Source organism: Sardina pilchardus, chromosome 20 (assembly GCF_963854185.1).
Source record: "Sardina pilchardus chromosome 20, fSarPil1.1, whole genome shotgun sequence".
Taxonomy (NCBI): Eukaryota; Metazoa; Chordata; class Actinopteri; order Clupeiformes; family Clupeidae; genus Sardina; species Sardina pilchardus.
The window spans coordinates 17,815,027-17,840,430 of record NC_085013.1 but is presented as its reverse complement, the minus strand read 5'-3'; the positions used below and the strand labels follow the sequence as shown (position 1 = coordinate 17,840,430).

Genomic DNA, 25,404 nt, shown 5'->3' with positions numbered 1-25,404 from the left:
GGGCAGAGGCCACCAGATTTTGATTTAAAATGTCCTGGTATTTCAAAGCATTCATGATGCCATGCACCCTAACAAGGTTCCCAGGCCCTTTGGAAGAGAAACAGGCCCACAGCATCACTGATCCTCCCCCATACTTCACAGTGGGCATGAGGTGCTGTTCTGCATACTCATCTTTTTGTTACGCCAGACCCACTTAGAGTGTTTGTTGCCAAAAAGCTCTAACTATGTCTTATCTGACCAAAGCACACGGCCCCAGTTGAAGGCCCAGTACCGCTCCAGACGTTTGTGCTTATGATTTTGAGTGAGAAAGGTTTTTTTCCGTGCATGCCTCCCAAACAACTTGTTGGCATGTAGATAGGGCATGATGGTTGTTTTGGAGACTTTGTGACCCCAAGATGCAACCATTTGATGGAATTCTGTAACAGTGAGCTTTGGAGATTTTTTTATTTCTCTTACCATCCTCCTCACTGTGCGTGGTGGCAAAATAAACATGCGTCCTCTTCCAGGCTTGTTTACCACTGTTCCAGTTGTTTTAAACCTCTTAACGATTCCTCTGACCATAGATATGGGCAGGTATGCGAGTGGCTATTTTCTTGTAGCCATTGCCTTACTTGTGAAGGTCGACACACATCTGCCTTACTTGAACAGTGTGTTCCTTTGTCTTTGTCTGTCTCATGTTGAAGAGAAATGGCCTCTGTGTGACGTCATATTTACAGCCCAGGGAAACAGGATGTTAAGAATTACTAATTAGATGTTCCTACATACTCTGATCGACTTTGTAAACTACTGTAGAAATGACAGAAATTACAGAAATACTTTAACTACATTTATTTCCTAGGAATTGTTAGGGGTGCCAATAATTGTGGAACAGGTGATTTTATGAAGAATAATTATTTCTCAGTCAGGGATTTTTTTTCCCACCCTAAAATTCACTTGAGTTGAAGGTTACATTTTTCTACAATTTCAGTGTGAGAGTATGCTTCTACAATAAATATTGTATTTATTTGAAGGCTTTTAACGCATCTTAACCAGGGGTGCCAATAATTGTGGAGGGCGCTGTATGTCATTCCTGTAAAGCTCTATACTCTGGAGAAAAAACGACCTTATTGGCTACTGAGAAATGTGGAGTTTCCCTTTCATTAGGAAGAAAATGAAGTCAGCAATGAGTCATACTGGATAAAAACTGAAGATTAAGGTGTTCGAGAAGAGGGAGCAAATAATACCACTGTGCCACACAGCATTGCACTCATTAACATTTGACGAAGCATACACTATACACTTTTTGGTGCTGGGTTTTAAAAGGCAAACAGAATTATGTGTGTTCTGTCAGTCAGTTTTTTGTTTTGTTTGTTTGCTTTGTTTTGTCTTGTTCTTGTGTATATGGTCTTCTTTGTTTGTCTGCTGTACATGTGTAATAGTGCCCTGCCAGGGGGACTATGGATGTAAATTAGCCTAAGGCTAACTCTGGTACAATGCATCAAATGCAAACATTTATGTTAAAAACTGTACATGGTCCCTTACAAATAAAATGACAAAAAATAATAATAAATAGTTTTAGGTATGGAGGTGACTTTTAGCGGAATGTAAGGATGGTCAGTGCAAGAAGTAGTGCAGTGAAGTAGTGAGGCGGTGGTAGTGTAGTGGTTGAGGAGCAGGGCTAGCTTGTAGTAGCCTGAAAGTTGTCAGTTCAATATCCTGTATTCCACTGCTGTGCCCTTGAGCGAGGCACTTAACCCCAAGTTGCTTCTGAGACAGAGTAGTCCCTTGTAATATAGTTGACATGTGTACTGTAAAACACTTTGGACAAAACGTGTCTGCTAAATGTAATGTAATGTAATGTAAGAAGTGGAGGACGCTGCCTTTTTCACTAGGCATTACAAGAGCTGTTCCCTTCTACCTTCCACATCACATTTAAAAGCCAGATCCAGATGGACCAGTGATCAGACATGGCCACAGAAATGTAGATCCAGATAGACCAGTGATAAGACATGCCACAGAAATGTAGATTCATCCTCTTCAGAGTCATCTCCAGAGAGTGGTTTATTGCCACCGCAAAACATTCACACAACTCAATTCCAATCACACCAATTCATGTCAAAAATAAATAATAATAGTAATGAAGGCTATTCATTTTAACGAATAACTTTAAAGTCTTTGTGATCTAAAGTTTCAACCTTCTTCTCGTTCTTGAACTCAGCTTTGTCGATTCGCGATCGAGGGCTTCCTGTCGTCTTCAGCCATTCCTGCATCTGCTTCACCTTGTCCGCTGGTCCTTGAAGCTGCCCTTGAACAGTGCCTGCCTCCGTGTTCTGCACCCAGCCAACTAGGCCCAACTGCTGCCCCTCTTTCTGAAAAACATGGATGGAATGGATGTTTTGGCTTTTGGAGAACAACACGAGGTGTCTTTAAGACAAGCTTTTAACCCTTTTAACTCATCGATTAGGTATCTTTTAGGTGGCAACACCTACCATGAGCAAAACAGTAATCATCATGGTTATGGATTTCTGGTTATTTGATGTCTCATATAACTAAAATTGTGGGACATGAAAGTCCACATAGACTGTTACTGAACTACAAAATGACAAAGCCAACAATTGGACAGCTGTTGCAAACTCTTCCCCCAGTTTCCCACTAGTTATTCCACATGATATGATGTTAACAATGACATTTTCACAGGGAAAATGCTTTTACCATGTGTGTGAACATAAGAATTTACTACTTGACACTGCAATCAGAAATCATTGTCAGCCTTCATCCTTCCTGGGTTAATAAATCCCAAATCCAAGGTTTGGTTCAGACCTCAATTTATGGTCTTTCCCTTTTTAAAGGTTATTGGAGCAGCGTAAGCATAACTACACCCAACTATTGTAGCCTAATTCAAGGTGTAAACAAGCATCCTTTTCTAAACCAAGGTACTGAATAGATAAGTCATATGCCTATATAGATATGAAAAAAAAATCAAAGAAAATTGAAAAGCGGCCAAATAATTGCACTTCCTACTTTCTTTCATCACACCTCAAACTCTTTCCTTTAGACTTATTGTGATATCAAGCTGAATTCAGGTCCCATCATTGGTTGTTTTTCACAATATTCTGGCAACTTGATACGTGATTTTTTGTGTGTTTGCATTCATATTATGATATTATTCAACAACATGGGTTGAAGAAATAGCGTAATATGAGGACAGCCAGTGTGTATCAGCCCAGGTTCTAACACTCCAAAGAAATTAGCATACCAAGCTTAGTTCTGATTTTACAAACAGCTGCACACTTCGTTTGTGGGACAGCTATGACCTTTATTAATGGATTTATTTGGGAAAACTAGCATATGCTAGCCTAAGACACAGTGAAATGGTGTGAACATAGACAGTAAAAGGGTGTGAAGCAGCTTTGCTTGTTGTGTTGATGATGGACCAAAATAGAATGTTCGGGTGAGTTGCAGCGTTTCTGAGCGTGTGTGTAGATGTGTTTGACATGCTGAGTGTGTGTTTGTGTCTGTGTGTGTGTGTGTGTGTGTGTGTGTGTGTGTGTGTGTGTGTGTGTGTGTGTTTACACCAAATGTTACTGTTTACATCCCACACGAGTGTGTGCACAGCCATCATCACGATGTCATCAACTGCTAACTACACACACCAGGCTGCGACACCATCGCCAGACGTCTTTTCCTTTGAGTGACATTTGTCCCTAGGACATCAAACCTATCATCAGAGAATGTCTATAAGGGCTCGGTCGTCACATATTTTAGCTTAGTTAATGCTACACATTACAAATCAAGGTCTTTCTGGGGTTTACGTTACCATAGCAATTAACAGGATGAGATACACTACCTGAGTGTGCTTTCGAAAAAATACCCCTTGAACTTTACCGAAGACTTCATAATCCACCGAGAGAAGGTCAGTGGCCATAGTTGAGGTCAGCTAGCCTAACTTTACTCCAGCTTCTGATGAGAATTTCTCCTAGCGTTTCACCGGTGGCTCTGAGCTCTGTGAAAGTCACTGGCTGCTGCTTCTACGTCGTTTCATTCATTTTAGCAACATCAGTTCAACTTCCGGCCAAACATGGACTACCTTCACATAAAAGTCCTCTTATAATGTTGTAGTACAGATCTTGTCAGAGTTGTTGAGAATTACAACAAACCAGTCTGTCGAATTGAAATTAAAAATAATCTGTCGAATAACATTTGGAATAGCCTTTGCTGTTTAATGGGTTTCTAAATTCTAAATAAACAAAAATTGAAAACCAATCCAAGAATAGGCCTATGTTTGCACAATTTATTACTTTCTGACAGAAACTGTTCAATCAACGTAAGATGAAATGCACAATTTTTTTTCAATTTGAAAAAATCTGATAAAAAGAGAGAGGCCCTAGGCTTATGTTTGTGCCTTTCAAACAGGTCTGGAACCTTTACAGGTTCTGTGAAAGACTGAAGACATATGCTAATTCATGGCAGAATAAAATCCATTTTCAATGATAAAACTGCAACCATGATGGGCTACAACAACTCTCTAAAATGAGTGCAAATTCTTACGTAGGTTGCATTTTAATTCTAGAAAGACAACACACCACATACATGTATTAAAATATCGACCATTATAATGGGAGCATTAGAGAGGTCCAACCTTTATTAGTGTGTTAACATACAACATATGATAAAACAATGTCTCATTTGCATTGGCCAGAGGATCACATAGTTTGGCACATTACATGAAGCTTGAAAGGAGAACTCAGTTTTTTTTTTTATCCTGCTAGGTGAGGTAACCAGGGGTGTTGATATCTCAGTTGGGATCGTCTCTATGTTACCAAGGCACTTTTAAGAGCATTTTGAGCCTCTCAGTGGCACAAACGGTTCAACTGTGATTGATTCCCCGCCTGTAAGATTATACTGTATAGACGCTTAACCCAGTTGATATGTTTTTGGTGTTATTGTATCTCAATACTGCACGGTGTCTCATTATTTTTTGTTACTAGTGAAAGTAGTTTCTAGTGAAAGCTGTGGTGTGAAAATGATTTTCACACAAAACCGTATGTGTATGTATACGTGTTATTTATTAATATCCATAACTTTCTTTGGTTTCACTGTTAAAATAAGTACATGTAACAAGTCATTCTAAAACCATAATTCATCCACTTGCCAGTCTAGAGTCTAGCACACAGACATTATACAACAAACTGTAATACGCCTCCCTCTCAATACCACATTCAGAGTCTTTGACTGTGTAAAATAGCGTGGCCAAGTCTGTCTACCACATCAGTAGTTGCTCTGGGCCTTACTCCAGGCATTCAAACATACCTGTGACAAAATACATCATTAAACTGGAAAAAAAAGAAGGCACATGGAAGTAAACAAAAGTAAACAAAAATAAACGAAAATAAACATACTGTACTTGCTCTCTCTTACGGTAAGTTGGTTCTGTGAAAAGTGAGTAAATCTAGTCGCTGCACTGTGAAATGCAAACAACTTGAAAACATAATTTTAAACTGGGACACAATCTGTGGCTGGCAAACCCCTCCCGTAGGCTTACAATCAGTCTAGACAACCGTTACACCATCAAAAGGTGAACCGGGTTTTAAAACAGTCGCGATCTGACACCTTTACGCCCTTTTCAGCATAGTCAACTCCAGATACATAATTTTACAATTCAAATATGCTCATGACATCTGTAAGATAAATATCACTTAATATCTTAATAAGGCACATTTTACATTTCAACAGAGATTAAAAGCTATTGAGGACAATAATCCTTAATTCTTTGGTGCATTCCTATCCACATCTTATTCAGTAACTATATAACCAGTTACTAATTTGGTAAATAACCGACTCCAAAGTCCCCTATACTCCGATGAAGGGTAATTTCTGCAATGTCCCATATTTTCCACTTGGTAAACTAACACCTGAGTGAACAAAAACAAGCCCATAGTGTCATAATGTGTTACTGCAGCATGTGACGTATAACTGTGTATATCATGACACGATGGACGGTGAATGTAAGTTGTGGACAACGATACTCAAATTGAATTACCACTTAAAACATCTGAGGTGTAACGAAGTGTCCAAAATGCTCTTTTTTCCCCTTTTTTTTTACTGCAAACTATTCTTTTATCTTTTCAACAAAACTGCAGCATCTCCGTTACAGTCTGTCACTATGGCAACATTTTACAAGAGGGTAACACTGTGGCTGGTGAAAAAAACAATATTTCATAGAACAAAGAAGTCTACGAACCACCCAACCTATTAGGATGAAGTTCCAAATGCATTCCTTTAAAACTGTAATTTCAAAAGTTGTATTGTTCGCTTAAGATAAGCAATAAGCAGTATTGCTGCAAGTATATTCAAACAGCTGTGCTGTTATGAAGATGCACTGAAAGTGTTGCACAAATGATGCAAATTTTCATGAAAGGAAAAAAAAATACAAGCAATATTATCTATATATAGTGGAAATGGAATGAAAACAACCCTCCGAATGAAATGAAAAGGCCAAAAAAAAAAATCCGATCAGATTCTAGACCTTACTGGTAGGTGGTGGACATTTTCCGCCGTCACAACTACGAGGAAAAGCAACACTCCTTCCCTACCGCTTACTGAGACCTTTGCCAACCAAGGCACAGAGGGAGCTGATTGGCCAGAGTCTAAATCCCCCCATAATAGGGTAGAACAGAACTTTCCTCACTGTTGGGCTCCCCTGCAGGCTCATCCCTCCTCCTCCTCCTCTTCGTCATCACATGGCTGAGGACTCGACAGATGATTTGTTCGTTCATCAACAGCATTGCTGACTGTCATATTTTGAATGGCTCTCCATAATTTTTCATTCTCTTTCAGCTGGTCATTGAACTGCAGTGTCAAAGGGGAGAGCATCAACTCAGATGATTCAAATTCATATTAAATCCATCAATCATTTTTTATGAAAATATTCAGTTGAAATAACGAGTTGAACAATAAATCCACTGATGGAGGAAGACCTTACCTGCTTCTGTAACAGCTGAATCATTGCGTCTTGCCTGTTAACAACTTCTTTCAGCTGTTAAAGAAGAGTGAGACAGCATGTTATTGACGAAACAAACACGTTTCTATAGTAGTCTGGCTACAGAGTCAGTGTGTGTGTGTGTGTGTGTGTGTGTGTGTGTGTGTGTGTGTGTGTGTCTTTTCCTTGCAACTGTTATTCAGCCATTTCTACTTAACAAAAGCACTGCTTAACAAAAATGGGATGAATATTTCAGGATTGTCAATATTGGTGTGTATTGGTTACACACATGCGCATGTCCTATCTGCATTGGCTTGTGGTAAAATTAGTCATTGGAAAGATAATGTTTAAAGAAAACGAAAGTGATTAGCAACTTTTTTTTATTCTTATCTTTATTCGTAATTTTTTTTTTTTTTTTAAAGATTATGTTTTTGGGCTTTATATGCCTTTATTTGGACAGGACAGTAGAGAGAATGACAGGAAGCGAGTGGGAGAGAGAGCTGGGGTGGGATCCGGAAAGGACCACGAGGCGGGAATCGAACCCGGGTCACCGGTGTACGGTGCAGGTGCCCCAGCCAGCCGCGCCACGGCTGGGGCCTTTATTCGTCATTTTTTTATTAGAAGTAGATTACTCACTCTTTGGTGAGCAAGAGTAGCGTGAAGTAGCTTACTCGCTGTCTTTGGTGAGCAAGAGTAGTGTGACAATGCTAGCTAGCACTGCTTTGTTTACGTTTTGCACATCTGCACATTGAACTAGCAGTGGAATGTGCTTGGCGGTGGGCAGTCCTTGCTGTGTGTGCAGTTCTTTTCACCGTGCAAAGGCAACACAAGGCGGCTAAGCAGTCAATCAACCTTATAGCTAGTGCTTTTAAAGTCTGCCCAGTTTGCAGTCCTTTAACTGCAGCAGAGATGATGCTAAACAGCAGGTTGACATTGCTGGACTTGACCCCCACATAAACCCCCAAGGAGCGCTTTACTTGGTGACCTTGACTGACCTCTGCAAGGTCACTGCTGGCTTGGCAGCAGGACATTCTGAGACCTGCCTCCACTCCAAAAGCCTTCTCGCACCCCAATGAGTCTGTCTGTTGAGCAACGACATCGTTCAAAAACAAACAACAACAACAACAAACAAAGCAAGGGAGAATAAAATGATGATGAAAATAAATGCTAAATAAGAAGACATTTAATGATCTTTTTTTCTGTGCGTTACCGAGCATCCTTTCACTGCAGCGGCTGCAGCCTTCAGCTCCTGCAGCTCGTCGTAAGGAAGCGTTGGGTGCGCGCTCTCAGAGTACGAGGCAGCCAGAGGGTTGGAGACGGAGCTGGAGCTCTCCGGCATTGGGATGAACTCTGCGTCCTTTAGTTCCTGCATTGCAAGAAAGTAAAGTACTATGAATATACACAGACGCAAGCAGCCATTTTGGAACACTATTAGGACTATTTTGTCCTCAATAAAAATGGCAACACCATTTGGATCTTTAGGGAATCTGATACCTGCCGCAGCCAGAAGGGACAGGAGCTATTGCCTGTTTGGCTGGCCATGGACATCATGGAGGTGTCCAGGTACCTCTCCTCCATGTCCGCCTCCACGGTCCCCCCCAAGGCGCCCTCTCGCAGCTCTGTGTCTGCTGAACGCTGGTCCACATCCAGGTCCACCGAGGCAGTGGACGCGTGACTCACACCTGGACAGGAAATGGACAAACTACATTTAAAAATCAACATATTTCTGGTGACAGAGTGGTGGTCATTGAACTGCTTACACAAACTTTAATCTGTCACACAACACTGCGAGGGCTGAGGACCAAAAGTAAGTGACATTTTGGTCAAAATTGAGTTACATATATCACCTGAAAGCTCTTGATGAGCTCTCTTAGCTGACAAAATTATAGAAGTAAAATATTTATAAATATATAGTTATTGAACAAAAACCAAAGGTATTTTACTGTGAACATACAGTATGGAAGCAGTTAGATTTGTTTTGGCTCTCCTGTAAAGTTGGTGAAATGTCACTTACGCCCCTTTGGTTCTCAGCCCTCGATTGATTAAACATCTTCCAACAATTTAGCATGTTGGTGTGTGTGGTGACGTACTTCAATGCTCCCACATTCCTGTGTTGTTTTTGGGAAAGGACATCTACAGTATTATACACAATCTGTTTCAAAAGTGTCTCACCACTGCCGATAGAAACTCCACTGCTGTTGGACCTGATGGTTTTGGAATTGAGGACCTTTTCTGGAAAAACGAAGTACAATATATTACTTACTGTACGCACAAGTGCATGCACACACACACACACACACACATATACTGTATATTACATGACAAATACCTACACAATATACTGTATTTAAAGTAGTCAAAAGTCATCCTTCCTGCCTGGTAGCCACACTAAAAAGTCACAACATTATCACTGTGGGAGAAGACATGCTCCTGTGTAGACATGAAGGTCTAAGCTAATGTAAGCAGGATGAGTGTGTCTGAATGTGGCGCTTAGTCACATGGTCCAGATTCTCTCACCCATGATCAGGATGGTGAGCCAGCCACGGCAGGTGTGCTATGGAGTGGTGTGTGTGTGTGTGTGTGTGTGTGTGTGTGTGTGTGTGTGTGTGTGTGTGTGTGTGTGTGTGTGTGTGTGTGTGTGTGTGTGTGTGTGCGCGCGTGTGTGTGTGTGCCCAGATTCTCTCACCCATGATCAGGATGGTGAGCCAGCCACGGCAGGTGTGCTATGGAGTGGTGTCTGTATGTGTGTGTGTGTGTGTGTGTGTGTGTGTGTGTGTGTGTGTGTGTGTGTGTGTGTGTGTGTGTGTGTGTGTGTGTGTGTGTGTGTGTGTGTGTGTGTGTGTGTGTGTGTGCGCGTGTGTGTGTGCGCGTGTGTGTGTGTGTGCCCAGATTCTCTCACCCATGATCAGGATGGTGTGCCAGCCACGGCAGGTATGGTGTGGAGTGGTGTCTGTGTGTGTGTGTGTCTGTGTGTGTGTGTGTGTGTGTGAGTGTGTGTGCGTGTGTGTGCGTCTGTGTGTGTGCCCAGACTCTCTCACCCATGATCAGGATGGTGTGCCAGCCGCGGCAGGACAGGTCGGGCACGTGATGGAGAGAGCCGAAGATGGGGCGGGGCAGAGCAGGACACACCTCCGAGCCGAAGCCGCGGTCCGGCGGAGGCATCCCGAGCCGGCCATTCCCAGCATTCCCCCAAGCAAAGATCTGATTGTCTGCAGGAAGGAAGACAACATGGCACGAGATTATACCATAAGAAACGGTCGAGATTTGATCACTCTCACGTCACTAATAATTGCCCTCATCTTCAATCTTTAACAAGAGAGAGTCAAAGAATCTAGTCTTATTATTATTATTATCATCATTATTATTATTATTATATTATATGTTATATATAATATATGTATATATATGTTATATATAACATCAACTCCTGTCCAGGGACTAGAGATGTAAATTAGCCTTGTGGCTAAAATCTGGCTCAATTATATATTGTGCATTGTCCTTGTCAAATAAACATAAATTAATAAATACATAAATAAATAAATAATAATAATAACAATAATGTTTTATTCTCATAGCGTCTTTCTCAAACTCAAGTCTTGCACCTACCCTCAGTTGCTGCAACAGTAAATCCATCTCCGCACGACACCTTGGTGACAATCTTTCCCCCAAAAGCCCCCATGAGCAGTTTGACATCCTGGTGCTTCTTGAAATCCTTCACTCCAAGCTGTCCGAACTTGTTGCAGCCAAAGGTCATCAGATGACCCCTCTCTACAGAGAAGCATACACAATGTGAAGTATTCATCAACACCAAAAAGATCAGTCAAGCATGTCCGACTGGATTTACCTGAAGGAACAAAGCAATTCAAAAGAACAATAACAGAGATTAAAACTAAAGAGAACAGTACCATCTATGGCTGCAGTATGGGTCTTTCCAGGAGAAATTATATGGATCTTGAAGCGAGCTAGCTGCTTCACAAGGGTGGGTGTGATCGTATATGGGACTCCTTGGTATCCCTAATGATATGTGGGAAGAGACAGGGGAATTATTTGGGATCACAATAAGGAAGTTTTGAATAAGGAAAGAAGCAGTGAGGAAGTAAAAAAGGCAACCAAATTCAACTTATTGTTTAAAAAGATATTATTATTTCATCTCAATTCATATCAAAAATAGCAGGAAGACCTATTTGCCACACATAGAGCTCTGGTAACCAGTAACATTGCATTATAAATACAGTTACAGTAACTCCACTCAGACAATATAAACATATCACACCTCCCAGGGTTTGTGCTTCAGCCCAGTGATGCCCTGGTTCAGGCCCAGCTTGTTGAACTCGTTGTTTCCACAGGCCAAAACCTTCCCAGACTCAGTGACGAAGAATGTCCCATCACTACCACAACACACAGTCTCAATGGTAGCACTCTTAGGGAGCTCCACCTGCAAAGGACACAGGTGTAGATGAGAGGTCACTGACACGGTAGCACATACTGTAGGACCCTGAGGCCTCTTACAGGTGTAGACAAGAGGTCACTGACATGTTAGTACAGTACATACTGTAGGACCCTGAGGCCTCTTAAAGGTGTAGACGAGAGGTCGCTGAAATGTTAGCACATCGGACCCTGAGGCCTCTTAGACGCGATGTCACTGATATGTTAGTACATACTGTAGGACCCTGAGGCCTCTTAAAGGTGTAGACGAGAGGTCGCTGATATGTTAGTACAGTACATCGGACCATTGAAATGAATAGGGGCGGGACTTGTTCACTTTCTCCAGTTCTTATAATACCTCCATGGTTAGTACAGTAAATCGGACCCTGAGGCCTCTTAAAGGAGACCACTGTGTGCACCAATATCGCTCGATCCCACTCACTTGCATTGGGGAGGAAAAGTCATCTTCACAGTCCAGGCCAAGCCGCCCTATAGCAGAAGAGATCATAAAAACAAAATAAAAAAAACCATCAATCATACACGAAAAAAATAGTTCTCCAAATAAATAAATGAAGTGATATAGAGCAGATAAAACAAACAAATAAATAAATAAAGTGATATTGAGCAGATAAAGAAAACAAATAAACAAATCAATAAATGAAAGTGATATAGAGCAGATAAAGAAAACAAATAAATAAATGAAGTGATATAGAGCAGATAAAGAAAACAAACAAATAAATCAATAAATGAAGTGATATAGAGCAGATAAAGAAAACAAATAAATAAATGAAGTGATATAGAGCAGATAAAGAAAACAAACAAATAAATAAATAAATGAAGTGATATAGAGCAGATAAAGAAAACAAATAAATAAATGAAGTGATATAGAGCAGATAAAGAAAACAAATAAATAAATAAATAAATGAAGTGATATAGAGCAGTCGTAGAGGAGTGAAAGCCGGGGCGGTGCCCACCGTACTCTCCGCAGCCCCAGGAGAACACCTCTCGGCTGTGGGTCAGCACCACCACGTGGTTGTCCCCGCAGGACACCTGCTGCACGGGCCGCTCCGTGAAGAACTCCAGCAGCACCGGCTCCAGCACCTCCACGCCCAGCTCGCTCTCCACGCCGATGCAGCCGTAGTAGTCCGACCCAAACAGGTACAGCTGCTCCTCATCTGCACTCAACCGCACAGGAACACAACGTCACCTTTACACTACTACGCTCTCCACAGCCGTAGTAGTCCGACCCAAACAGGTACAGCTGCTCCTCGTCTGCACTCAGACGCACAGTAACGTCACCTTTCTACTAGTACGCTCCCCACGCCCATGCAGCTGTAGTAGTCCGACCCAAAGCCATCGATATATCAAAGTTGCGACACAACCATTCACTCCCGTGTCCAAAAAATGGCGGCACATCCGGTATGTCATGGTCGTTCAATAGTTCCTCTCAACGGGGAAATGAATGAATATCTCAGGTGTTATGAATATCTCAGGTGTTATCATAAGACTTTTCTACATGACTTATGGTCGTGTGCATAATAATGCATTTTCAGTGAGTAATATATGTATGTGGCAATGCAGTTTATAGTAATTTTCATTGAGTATTTACCGTATATATTAATGCGATCGCTGCTGTCAGTACCGTAGTAAACCAGGGACCAAAGGAACTACTGAGACTACCACTAACCACGTGACTGCTCTAATCTGGCTCTAACAGCGAAGTCAACGGCTGACGCAATTTTGAGATATCGATGGCTTTGGTCCGACCCAAACAGGTACAGCTGCTCCTCATCTGCACTCAACCGCACAGTAAGGTTGATACACTGGAACAGTTAGTTACTGTAATGTGATATGGTAGTAATATGGTTTAGTTTTTTTTAACTAGCATAAAGCACTGTCCTGTGGCGTATACACAATACACAGGATATGACTGTACTATCACCAATCCCATGATGATACTATAGTAATAGGGTGCCTCTCATTTGGTCTTTTATACACCCTCCATTCCCTCCTCGATCCTCATCCTCACTGATTTAGATAAAGAATGATGGGGCGGCAACAATGGGATAGTCTATCCAGTGTCCAGTTATAGATCAGTGGGAACGCCTCTTGAGGATCGAGGAGAGATGTCGAGAGGCACCCTTAGTCATTTCTGTGCGGGCCTGATTCTCCACGCCCGACTTGACTCACCGGTGATGCAGGCAGTGAAGTCCGCCCCACAGGACACCTGGCGGATGGCCTTCCCCTGCAGGCGCTCCACGCGGCGCGGCTGCCGATACGACGCCTGGTCTCCGTGACCTAACTGACCCACCATCTTCGCCCCACTCTGCACACTCTGTTCGTAGACACAGGCACAGACAGAAACACAACAAAGACCACATCAATCCAGAGATTGGAACAGGCTTTCCTATCTCATGACAAAAAAAATAAATCAAAAGATTTATGTACAGTAAGAACTCAAATATTTAGCTCCTAGGGGAGCAAAATATTAGCCTGGTAGCATAGTGGCTAGTGGGCTAGCATGCAGTAGCCAGACAAGTTGTGGGTTCAAGTTCCGGCTGCCACCGTTGTGCTCTTAGGCCCTTAGGCACTCTGGGGAGACTGGCTCTCAATAATTGACATTTGCAAGTCGCTTTGGATAAAAGCATCTGCCAAAAGTATAAGAATATAAGAATAAAAACAGTAAGGCACTAAACAAGATGCCAACACAACATATAATGGATCAACACTATGCTCTACATTGTATCATTACACCAAATCTCACTTTTGGTTTGGAGCCAGCCATAAACTTTCAATTCTGAATTTCACGAAATGAATACCTGTATGTCAGGAATTTCTTAGTCAATCAAACATGTGTCAGTTTGTCTGCTCACCGCCCAAGTGTATAACTCCTTCTCAACGGTAACCACAGCAAAGTGTGTCTCCCCAGCACAGACATGCTGTGCACTGCTGCCGCCCTTGAACGTGTCCAGCTTTTGGGGGGTGAACTTGCCTCCACCCCAGAAGTACACTTCCCTGGAGCGTGTGGTAACCACAGCAACAGGGCTTTCCGTCACTGTGCTCAGCCTAGAACACACAGTTCACACAGAAGAGGAAATATTATGAGGGACACAAACACACAAGGCACACAAACTCATTTTTTGATGGAGCATGCAGAGATGTGAGATATCCTCTCACAGTGTTTTATGCAAGCCAAAAGAAACAAAACCACATTAATACCATGTTAACTGTCCCTGTGTGTTAACCTCATAGCTGAAGAAATGTAGCAAAATCAATATATAAGCCACGGCTAATGGTCAGGAAATTACGGTATTTACGCATGTTTTATGGTTAGCTGCTAAGGTTTGAGAATTAACCCAATACTTTTTGAATAAAGCAATGGATAGCGCTGCTTTTAATTAATAAATAATAAAAAATCAAAATAGTTTAAACAGGTTTCTGCCATGTTTACTGTTTGAACATATACTGAATATACTGAACATATACTTTGAACGAGACAAGTAATGAATACCTTGTCAATATGCAATGATGATAAAGCAAGGGGACTTACTTGGGCTTCTTTATAGCAGAGTTAAGTGCTGCTACTCTTTCCTCCAAACTCCTGTGAATGAACACACACAAAAGCACACATGGCATATGATCAATTAATTGCAAGTACACTCACAGTTAAAGCATGTTCCTCTCTTAAGTGACATTAATCTGTCATCTCCCCACCCTCCTCTTTCAGTCACTCACTGCCTGACGCACGAGATGATGGGTTCATCCATAATCTGGTTAGCAGTGGGCCTCTTTTCTGGATCCTGTTGTACAAAATGGAAACATTATGGGTTAGATATAACAGTGGCTGCAACATGAAGTATGGTGCCCTTAAGGATACAAATTCAATTGATCTTTCATAGCATTGCATGTGTGTGTGTGTGTGCGTGAGCGTGTATCTGTGTGTATTCTCTGTAACCCTGAGTAAGTCCTGACCTGATCGAGACATTTGTAGACCAGCTGAAGGAGATCGGAGGAGTACACGTCCGATCTGACCTCCATGGTCCAGTTGCCCTGGACGATCTTCACACACAGGTTGAGTGGGTTCTGAGGAGAGATGAATACTCAACAGTGACTCCAAATAGATCACGTCCATCACTTCCATAGGAAGTGTACTGCATACATTAAGTTATTTTACAACATACGGTAACTGAATGACTGGAATAATGTCTGTGGTGATTAGACGTAACAATCTTCAAAATGTCAATGTAAATGTCAATTTATTTGTATTACACATTTTAAAAAACAACAGTTGACCAAAGTGCTGTACTAAAAACAAAATAAAAATAATGAATAAAAATGAAATGAAAATGAAAATAATTAAACCATCTGAATGATGTCCTACCGTAGCATCAAAGGTTCTGGTGAGGGTTAGCAACTCATAGAGCACACAGCCCATGGCCCAGATATCAGACTTGAAGTTGTACTTTACTCCTTGGCACAGCTCGGGAGACATGTAGTATGGCGTCCCTACACACTGAAGACACGCACTTATTTAGAGGCCAATAGCTGTCTATGTACTACATACAGGAGACATGTAGTATGGTGTCCCTACACACACAAGGACATGCACTTATTTAGAGGTCAATATCAGTTTACAAATTAAGTAGTACCACATACAGAATGTTTGTCATAAACACTTTAACCTATAGGTCTCCCCACCAGCAGAAAATCTGTACAGAGTATGATGAAGTCTTTAACTGCACAATTTACTGACAATGTTTCAGTTTATAATGCAGTAGTCTATGAATAGAAATAACTAAACTAATAACTAAATGGCTTACATAACATTTTAATTAAACTCCTTGAAGCTAGAGTAAACATTAAAAAATGTGTCGTTGTTAAAATACTCATGAATAAAATGCGTTATTGTTCACTCAAATATCATAACATTGTAAAATAGTTTTTTAAACATTATAAAACACCTACTGTTTCAGCCATGGAAAACTCATTGTCTAATTTCTTAGCCAATCCATAATCGCCCAACTTAATAAGGTTTGTCTTGGTGAGGAAGATATTTAATGTTTTTATATCTCTGCAGGAACAAAATGGAGAATATCAGGGATTTCCTTATGGAATACAGACGCATACAGTCACAACATACAAAACTGTCTGATGAGTTGAGCTTTGGCGAACCTGAAATGCTTTACCTGTGCAGGATGCCAGCTTTATGTATGTGTGAAACTGCTGAGGCAATCTGGTACAGATACCAGATGACAACCTGAAAAGAAATAAAACATGAAAATCCATTATAGCCATACATGTATATACATACAGTACAAACATAATCAACAACATGGCAAAACAGCCTGATATGTGTGCTATACCTCCTCAGTGAAAAGCTGTCCCCTCTGCTGAATGATTTTGTCATACAGATTTCCTCCTGCACAAAAAACAAACAATTAATGTAAGCTTGGACTGGCTTAATTTAGTTCACAATGATCACAAGTGAGCTCCTCTTGTTGACAGAAAAATCTTTTCCCAACATTTCCAAATAAACTGTACATCCTCCAAACCCTGCATAATTTGTCAACCTAATGCTGAACGGAACATTTGGGGAAGTTCAAGTTAAATGCCCCATTACATTTTACTACAAGATTGGCTTACAACACTAAAGAAAAATTCAGTTAGATATGTGTGTGTGTGTGTGTGTGTGTGTGTGTGTGTGTGTGTGTGTGTGTGTGTGTGTGTGTGTGTGTTTGTGTGTGTGTGTGTGTGTGTGTGTGTGTGGTCTAGCAGGGGTTCCTACCATTACAGTACTCCAGCTCAATAAGCAGCGTGTTCTTGTCCATGAAGTGATTGAAATAAGCGATGATGTTGTGATGCTGCAGGATGGAGAGGATGCTGATCTCGTTCATCACATCCTGGCGCTTCTTGTCCGAGAGGCAGCTGAGCTCTACTTCCTTCCATACTACCAGAGAGTTATCCTACAAAGAGATTACAGGCAGTTCGCTAGTGAGGGAGCCATATATGTGAAATCTGAGGATATGATTATTGTTTATACACGTCAAATGAACAAATCTGACAAAATAAGGTATTCCCTTTGGAGATGCTTGCAACCCAGACAAGTAGCAATTGTTATATCCATGGCATGGCACATTTCTCCAACAATCAGCCTGACCAGCTTAAGGTGGTTTGCTGGTTGACCAGCTTGTCTGACCACCCTATGATGGTTGATCAGCTAGACCAGCAAAACTCTTGCAAAAAACATAACATACTACATTCAATGTAAGTTCCATTTCGTGCATTTTAAGATGCTGGGTCAAGAGTGGACAAATATACTTTTTTTCATATCTGGAAATATTCATATTGACTGAACTTGAACAATTAATTCGTCAATATCGAGTCTAGGGTACAGGCCAGAAGAAAATAGTCTACGTTTCAACTTTCCTTAGTTTTTAAAGACAAGAGACATGTTCACCTCCTCCAACCCAGTGAAACATACCATTATGATGACTTTGAATTTGAATGTTTGCGATAAATTGAATGGTTGATTGTTCCCCATGTTTAAATAAATAAAGTTAAAAACACTACTGTAAATGTTACTGTCGCACCTTCAGTTTCACACTTGCACATTAATATCCAAGATAACTCACCTCAGTTCGCCTGTACAGTGTCGCTTCACCGAACGCTCCCTTTCCCAAGATCCTGATGGGGATGTAATGTAATTTCTCCTCCTCTCCACTCAATACTCCACTAGCCGATCTCCCACTAACCACTGAGTCATTGCTAGTATCAGAAGCTAGGGACCCGTAGTGTCTCTCGCACCCGAGTGACATTTTTCATTGACAGCAAGTCCACACTCAATCGTCGACTGAGGACAAACGTGAAAATCGATTACAAAAAAGAGCAAAAACGTAGATTGTCCCCTTTAGCGCTATGGTGTTTTCAAATGAACGCTCTTCCAGGTACATAAGATGCAAGTACTTGCAGCTAAGTGATAAACATGTTGACAACGTTGAATAACGTCCAGGGCAAATGTCAGGACAATAACACCAAATGTAAGTTGATGATAATACGCAAATTCTAAGTCACGTTAGCCTACGATAAAGAAGCAAGCGGTAGAGATAACGTTGTAATCCACAGCACCGAGCGTGGTTTACTTTAGATGTTGATCAAGTCACGTCTCACCCAAACAAAAGTTGGCAAGCTGCTGTTAAGACAGCTAAAACTTCTTAGCTATTTAGCCTGACAGACATCGCCTTCTGAAATAAAGGTATTCGTCGGCAAACGTATGTCACATTAAGACTACAGTAATAGGCTAAAGCACTCCTGCTTTGTAATTGGTGAATACAGTATCCGTCTAGTTTTCCATGACTGTAAAGAGATGTTCTGAACTCCCAACACGAACAACTTTCTACTCTAACCTAAAATTATTCAGGACCCGGAAACAGTTTCAGAGGGGAATGAAACCGAGACGCGGAAGTGGATCAGATGAGAAGCGGCCGGACAGAATGGCTTGAATCAGGAGACCCATATGATTTCACTGTTGCACAAATGCATGCCCTTTGTACATTTCGACCTAGTTAAATGTACTGTTTAGGGCGACAGTAAAACTTTCATGAACTCAATAAAAACTTTGCATTTGAATTGTGACCTCTCAATCTAAGATTGCACTCATGGGCTCCTGTCATATTATCATATTGGATGATACATGATCACATCTGTCAAATGATCTGATGGGTTTTTTTTATTTTTTATTTTTAAATGTAATGATAGCCTTCCCAGACTTGTCAATATACATATTTATACTATGATCATGTTAATCATGTTGACTTGACCCTTGGTGTCAATCTCAGATTAGTTGTAATGAGATCTGATGGGGGCTGTCCACAGTCATGATAATTTTCAGCATGTTATTTGATGATATTATATGAGCATTTAGTAAGAATAATGTACTGCTGTCAGTTTAAACTGCTCCTTCTCTGGAAATATCATCCATTACAGTTTTTTTTAATGGTTTGTAGTAGTGGGCTTAATCAATTTATCAAATCATAGAGATATTGCCTATTACACATCATTGAAGAACACTGGATGTGAACATCCTTTTTTCTTTCTAATTTTCCCTCCCTACCCAAGACATGCTGGCAGGCCTGATCTGGCCCCCGGGCCTTGTGATTGACAGCCCTGCACTAATAGCTCAGGAGAGGGGTAGGCACCCTGTGGCCCTTTAGCTCCTCTCCAGTGGCTCTGGACACGGAAGTTATAAAGTATTTATAAACGATTTCATACAGGTCATTAAGCTTCAAGGTGCCCCACCACATTAACAGTTAGTGAAAATAGTATAGCCTACTGTACAGTGCAGCATGCATATGGCGAGTATGATATACCTGAGGCTCATAAAGATGGAGATGTTTAAACTGATTTCTAAATGGTTCTGATAACATAGAGATTTTTATTTCTGGCCCAAAAAATGGCCCTTTTAAAAGAAAAAAGTTGCTGCTTTTGACAAAGGCTGCCCAATTTTGGTCTGCATTCTGTCACATTCTACCAACTCAAAGACAGGTTGCAGTTCACTATCTGGCCACAGTTTAACATTGTTTTAGATGGGGCGATAGGGGCGCTATTGAGCTTCTATAAGCACAGATCTAGTCAGTTCTTTGAATATGATTTCACTATTCCTCAATATGTGTTGAACTTTAAATTTATGGAAACACGTTGAGTTGCATAAAAAAAAAATGGCTATGCTTTCCATTTAAATAGCTCTCCATTCCTGGAAAAAAGAGATTGTTCTGAAAAATGTCAGTTTGTCCCACAGGGGCATGTTGTGTTCTATATTAATTCATATTGATGTAAATAACTTTCCAAGACAAAGAATTGCTCCATATGCCTTTTTTGTTAAACATTTTTGATTGCTTCAAATACACCATATATTTCTCCTCCTTAAAACAGTAAATTGAGTCTACCTTTTTTTAGAATATTAACTATGCACAAATATGCAAAACATTTCAATTTAATGGTCCTAAAAACTGTCCTAAATGGACTTGAGCATTTAGTTTTGGCCAGCAGCCCTCCACCCCAAGGGTACACCACTATATTAGCAACCTAATCTGATCCCCGGCATGGATTTTCTCACTTGAGTTCTTGACCTGCTCATTTAGGAGATGGACGAAACTCGAGGGACTTTTGTGATTTTGAGCCTCTGATTGTCTTACTCAGATTTTATGACCAACATCAAGGACTAGAACTTAAAAAGACCCGTGCATTAGAATAGGTTGGGGTTGTTGCATTTGTGAAGAACAATCATATGATGTGCTGTGTGAGCACATTAATCGATTAAAACCTTGTGGCTAAAGATACAGAATTAATGCAAATGGTTCTCGAATCAATGAATGAACTTGAGATACTGAGGTGTATTGTATAGGCAATAACCAGTGGACAACAGGTATATATAATTATATATATTATCAAGCATCCCTTTTAATAACGGTCACCTGTTTTACAAAAAAAAAAAAAAAACCTTGAGTGTTAATGAAATTAGTAACAGTGAAGCAAGTGTTGCGTTACAGACTGACAATTCTCTCTCGCGCTCTCTCATCTTGTTAGATCAATTCAAGTCGATTTACACAGAGAAATCTAGTCCTTTCCCCATCTGACTCCCCAATCATTTAAGCTGCAATACATCACCAACAAAAACAACCATACGCAATTGACAATGTATTTCCCCACATAAGGATTACTGAATGACATCTGAAGGACAATGGATGATACACCATCGCTGAAAGGACTCAGGAGTCCTCTCAAGCCTGGTGAATGTGACACTTTATTATATTACTGTTTTAAAATAGTTTAAACTAAAATAAATGCTTTAAAAAACATTCTGGTAATCTCCTTGGCTCTATAATCAACAACTAAAAAAAAATTACAACTCTGAGTGAATGTATGAACATGTCAGTACAATTCCAAAGAGATCCCTACCAGTCAATTATTTTAGGGGTGGATTCCTAATGCGACTTTTGTGGAGGTAAATTAAAAACAGCCACAACTGCAGGCACAGGTAGATTGTGTCACCTGGATGTCTGCTTTTTCACGGTCTACTGTGGACAAGTTACACAACTGGATGAGTAGGAACTCCAAGGAATAGGACAGATCTGTTAATTCATATACGGTGACGATCAGTGCCCTCTGCTTCAGCTAGCAGCTGAAGGGTGTCTGTGTGTGTGTGTGTGTGTGTGTGTGTGTGTGTGTGTGTGTGTGTGTGTGTGTACGTGTGTGTGTGTGTGTGTGTGTATACGTGTGTGTGTGTGTGTGTGTGTGTGTGTGTGTGTGTGTGTGTGTGTGTGTGAAACAGAGTTAAATAGAATGAGGGTATCTGTTCTGCAACCACATGACCCAAGGAAAGAAAGTGCATGAGAAAAGAAAGAAATCTGGAGTGTGTAGTTTGTAATCCAGTGTGAGTACATCTTTTCTGAGCCAGTCCATAGACCCACGTTTATGAAGCCATAAACCCAGGGCATGGTATCTCTTGAAAGGAAAAAGGGACCGCTAACATCCAAATGCTTTTACATGTGTTGAAGTGCGTCTGGCTGCACTATAAACAAACCAAACATGAGAGTGACAGCAAAGGCGGAGACCGTGGAGAGGGGGAGTGGGTCTTATCCAAGTTTCAATGACAGGAGATGTAGAGAGAGTAGATGTTGCTCAGGGCTCGTCTACAGCTCCGCTTCCCGTCTCTAAATTACACCCCAGTTGAGTCTTTGTCCCCTGCTACCTGCAAGACACACACAAACAAAAACATGGCGGTTATACACTCAATGTTCAATGCAAAATGAAACCACAATAATCACCTGAAAAACAATGTCATTTCTATTTCCATGCTCTATACGAAAGCACTAAAGGATCACCCTTTCCAACACGCGCCCAATTCTATGACCTTTAGGTTATGGCTGCCCTGTTCAATCTTAATGCTAAACACATGTTGGATCGCCATTAAAGATACAGATGGAAAAGCGACGGTAGTAAAATTGATGACGGGGACATTGGAATGAGATCGAGAAAAGGCCAACGCCCCCTGGTGCCGTCTGACCGGCGTCATGTTTAGAGTCTAGAACTCCATTACTTTCAACGGAACAAAGTCCACAGGGGCCGTCTGAGGCCAACGTGTAGAGAACGGTTCTATCTGTTGAGCATTAAATCCAGAGACACCGATGACTCATTGAGGAGTGATTTGTAGTTGTGATAAGTAGTTGTTTTGTAATGATTACGTGGTATTGAAAAAGACTGAACTGAATATGGTAATATTGAATACTGAAAACTCAATTTAAAATTTTTGGTTTTCTTTTTTGAAAAATCATTTTTCAGATTGACAATCATGTGTAATTCATGCCATAATCCAAATGAGATCAGACTAAACGTCCATGGGATGGAGACAGAGGTCTCTCTTTTCTCTGCCATATTTTGTCTTAAATGATTTTATCTTAAATATGAAAAATGATTGCTGAAAAGAAAAGGAAGGCAGATGGATTTATAGATCCACTCCAACCGCTGATTAACCCCTAAAAGCTGATCTTAGTTTCTCAAACATGCGTGAGGGATAATGTAATGTCTGCCAGTCATTATTGGAAAAGAAGTCCCTTCGGAACGAGAGCCGTCCGTGAAGTTTCACTGCGACAAGTGAAATGGTGGAGAGACGAGAATCAGAAGCATAAAACCTGTTGCCATTGACGGCGGCCACTACTTTCTTGCACTGGTTAAATACAGTATAAGAAATATCAGACATCCAAATGTTAGGAACTTTCTGTAGCATTCTGAAGAGCTTTATCTTAAGTGAGGGGGAAAAAAACTTACACTAACATCATACAACTACCAGCCAACATGGAGTGGTAGTCCGCTAAGGCCGGTATAATAAGTAAATGGCCAAAATGTAAAAGTATACGGCAGAGTAACACAATGTTCTTGAAAATGGCTGAGCCTGGGTGAGAGATGTTTTGCGTTGCTTACCCCTACTTGGGCCTTAGTGAGCTGTTTCTTAACCGACTGCAGATGCAGCTGGAGCTCCTTAACCGTTTGTTTCATGCCGGCCAACATCTTCTCTTTGGAGTCCGTGTCCTCCTGCCAAACACATGCAGAAGGAGCAGTTAAAGCAGCACTAAAGAGAAGACTGGCTCTCTGGGGCCCCCTACAGTTAAGAAGTGCAATAATAAGTGTGTGTCTGCAACAAACTATCAACATCACTCCAATACAATACAGAGAGGAGGCTCAATGTTACTGCCTGAACGCCTACTGCCTTATTTATTTATTTGTTTGTTTATTTAAAAGGGACCATGCACATTGCACATCAATTGACATTCTTTGTTTACACTCACAATGTAAATGTGACAGAGTTAGCGAAAAAAGCTCATTTTTATCTGTAGTCCCTTGGCAGGTCAACACATCATCACATTACATTAATAAAAGAAAATAGGAAAGCTAGAGAGCAAATTAGGAGAGAAGTGAATGAGCTAAGCCAGATAACCTATAAGGGATCAATAAAGTATCTATCTATCTATCTATCTATCTACAGCTATTTTACACGAGACAAGACCTGCTCAAAGTGCAGCTGGAGTGAAATTCTTTTTCTATTAAAAGGTGAAACAACTCTGTCTTAAGGGCTTTCTAAAGAGATTGACTGGAATATCAACACAAGTTGGGAAGGCACACACGCTCAGAGGAGATGATTGTGTCGGCAAATGAAGATACTACAATATTATTTCTCACGTATTTCAATTTGTGAAATTGGTCACAGAGCATTGGTTTACGGAAGTTGTCAGTGTACTGTACAGGCCTACTCAGAGGTTATGACTGAACTGATCACCATATACCATATGCCATATACAGCTGTACAGCATATACATGAGTTGACGGGTCATATTCAAATTTGTAGTGGTCTTTCATTGAGAAACTTGAAGTCTATACCACCGTCTTCAAATAATTCTCTATTGTTTCTAGCACAAATCAATGGATAAGAAATTATAAAAAGGTGCAGAAATACTAGAGATTTTGGACAAAATGGTTGAGGACATGCTGTTGATTAAAACACTCAGCTACTAGATTAAATTTTTTTTTTTTTTTTAAAGAGCTTTCATTTTGGTGTTACACAATGTTGTCAATGTCAACCGGTTACATCATGCATATTAAGATAGTCATCGCTTCCCCCCTGTCTAATGTAATGGCCCGCATGACTGGAATATCATTGTAGGAAAAGAATAGATAAAACAAATACATTTTCACAGTACTCAAATGTTATGAGTTACAAACATACAATAATGTGCATGCCAATGAACCATATTGTACTGCTGAAAGTATAGAATCACAAGTGAATGTACACCATGTTTATGTTGCATTGTTCCTTATGTTCGTCTCACCGTGGGTGTGGTCAGGCTGCTATTCTCCAGCAGATTATCTTGCCCCGCCTCCTTGATGATCTCCTGGATGTGTTCCAGTGACTGCTGGGCCTGAAGGAAGACAGACAAAGCCACATGCTACCAGGACTAGAAAGACAGACAAAGCCACATGCTACCAGGACTAGAAAGACAGGTGAAGAAGTAAACACAATCGATCAACCAGTGCTGCGTTCATTCAGCCCTCCACACCTTAGAGATGCCCAGCGACTAAAAGAATCATACACTCTGTGCTGCCTTCATAAATTCCTCCTCACCTTACAGATATCCTGAGAGACTAAAAGAATCATACACTCTGTGCTGCCTTCATTGAGCCCTCCTCACCTTAGAGATATCCCCAGTGACTTCTTGTCGTTCGCTTTCTTCTGTCGCCAGCTTGCGAATGGCTTCGGCAAATTGAGTCTTCAACTGTAATGGAAACCCAGATGAGTCATTCAAAACATTAAATGAGAACTTCATTACCACAGTTTTAAATTAGCATTAAATGCACAGTCCTTGACAGCCGAACAATATAAAGCAATATAAATCACCCCCTAAGTACTATTCCTTAGTATAGAGCATTATGATGGAAGTTTCCACACAGACAATGTTGAATATTGAATCTAA

General features: G+C 40.8%; 3 protein-coding genes across 7 annotated transcripts in view; all 3 read right to left on the bottom strand.

Annotated features, from left to right (window-relative positions):
- Positions 1-2,000: 2,000 nt before the first annotated feature.
- acyp1 (acylphosphatase 1, erythrocyte (common) type) lies at positions 2,001-4,040 on the bottom strand. Its single transcript, XM_062523644.1, has 2 exons — positions 3,827-4,040; positions 2,001-2,348 (listed from the first exon to the last, which is right to left on the bottom strand). The coding sequence occupies exons 1-2, from the start codon at positions 3,902-3,904 to the stop codon at positions 2,133-2,135; spliced, it is 294 nt and encodes a 97-aa protein (XP_062379628.1). The 5' UTR covers positions 3,905-4,040; the 3' UTR covers positions 2,001-2,132.
- A 561-nt stretch (positions 4,041-4,601) lies between these two features.
- Positions 4,602-18,801, bottom strand: LOC134068110 (serine/threonine-protein kinase Nek9). 2 transcript variants are annotated; one of them, XM_062523642.1, is made up of 23 exons: positions 18,016-18,801; positions 17,169-17,346; positions 16,747-16,802; positions 16,570-16,640; positions 16,349-16,454; positions 15,765-15,896; positions 15,356-15,466; positions 15,119-15,183; positions 14,934-14,984; positions 14,257-14,449; positions 13,574-13,718; positions 12,358-12,558; positions 11,826-11,872; positions 11,232-11,393; positions 10,864-10,972; positions 10,565-10,726; positions 9,997-10,167; positions 9,131-9,190; positions 8,453-8,640; positions 8,169-8,324; positions 7,954-8,040; positions 6,962-7,015; positions 4,602-6,828 (listed from the first exon to the last, which is right to left on the bottom strand). In XM_062523642.1, exons 1-23 carry the CDS (start codon positions 18,196-18,198, stop codon positions 6,688-6,690), a joined length of 2,829 nt encoding a protein of 942 aa, XP_062379626.1. In that variant the 5' UTR covers positions 18,199-18,801; the 3' UTR covers positions 4,602-6,687. The 2 variants fall into 2 exon arrangements, with proteins under 2 accessions (XP_062379626.1, XP_062379627.1); XM_062523643.1 differs by lacking the exons at positions 16,570-16,640; positions 16,747-16,802; positions 17,169-17,346; positions 18,016-18,801 and having other exon boundaries at positions 15,765-15,970; positions 16,349-16,457.
- Positions 18,802-20,809: 2,008 nt separating this feature from the next.
- The window catches only part of ktn1 (kinectin 1), a 29,993-nt gene continuing 25,398 nt past the window's right edge, over positions 20,810-25,404 (bottom strand). For all 4 annotated transcript variants that reach the window (XM_062523638.1, XM_062523641.1, XM_062523640.1 and 1 more), the window contains 4 exons: positions 25,123-25,206; positions 24,763-24,852; positions 23,360-23,470; positions 20,810-22,130 (listed from right to left, as the gene is read on the bottom strand). In XM_062523638.1, coding sequence (XP_062379622.1) covers positions 22,098-22,130; positions 23,360-23,470; positions 24,763-24,852; positions 25,123-25,206 — 318 coding nt within the window. In that variant the 3' untranslated portion in view covers positions 20,810-22,097. The remainder of the gene's footprint in view (positions 22,131-23,359; positions 23,471-24,762; positions 24,853-25,122; positions 25,207-25,404) is intronic.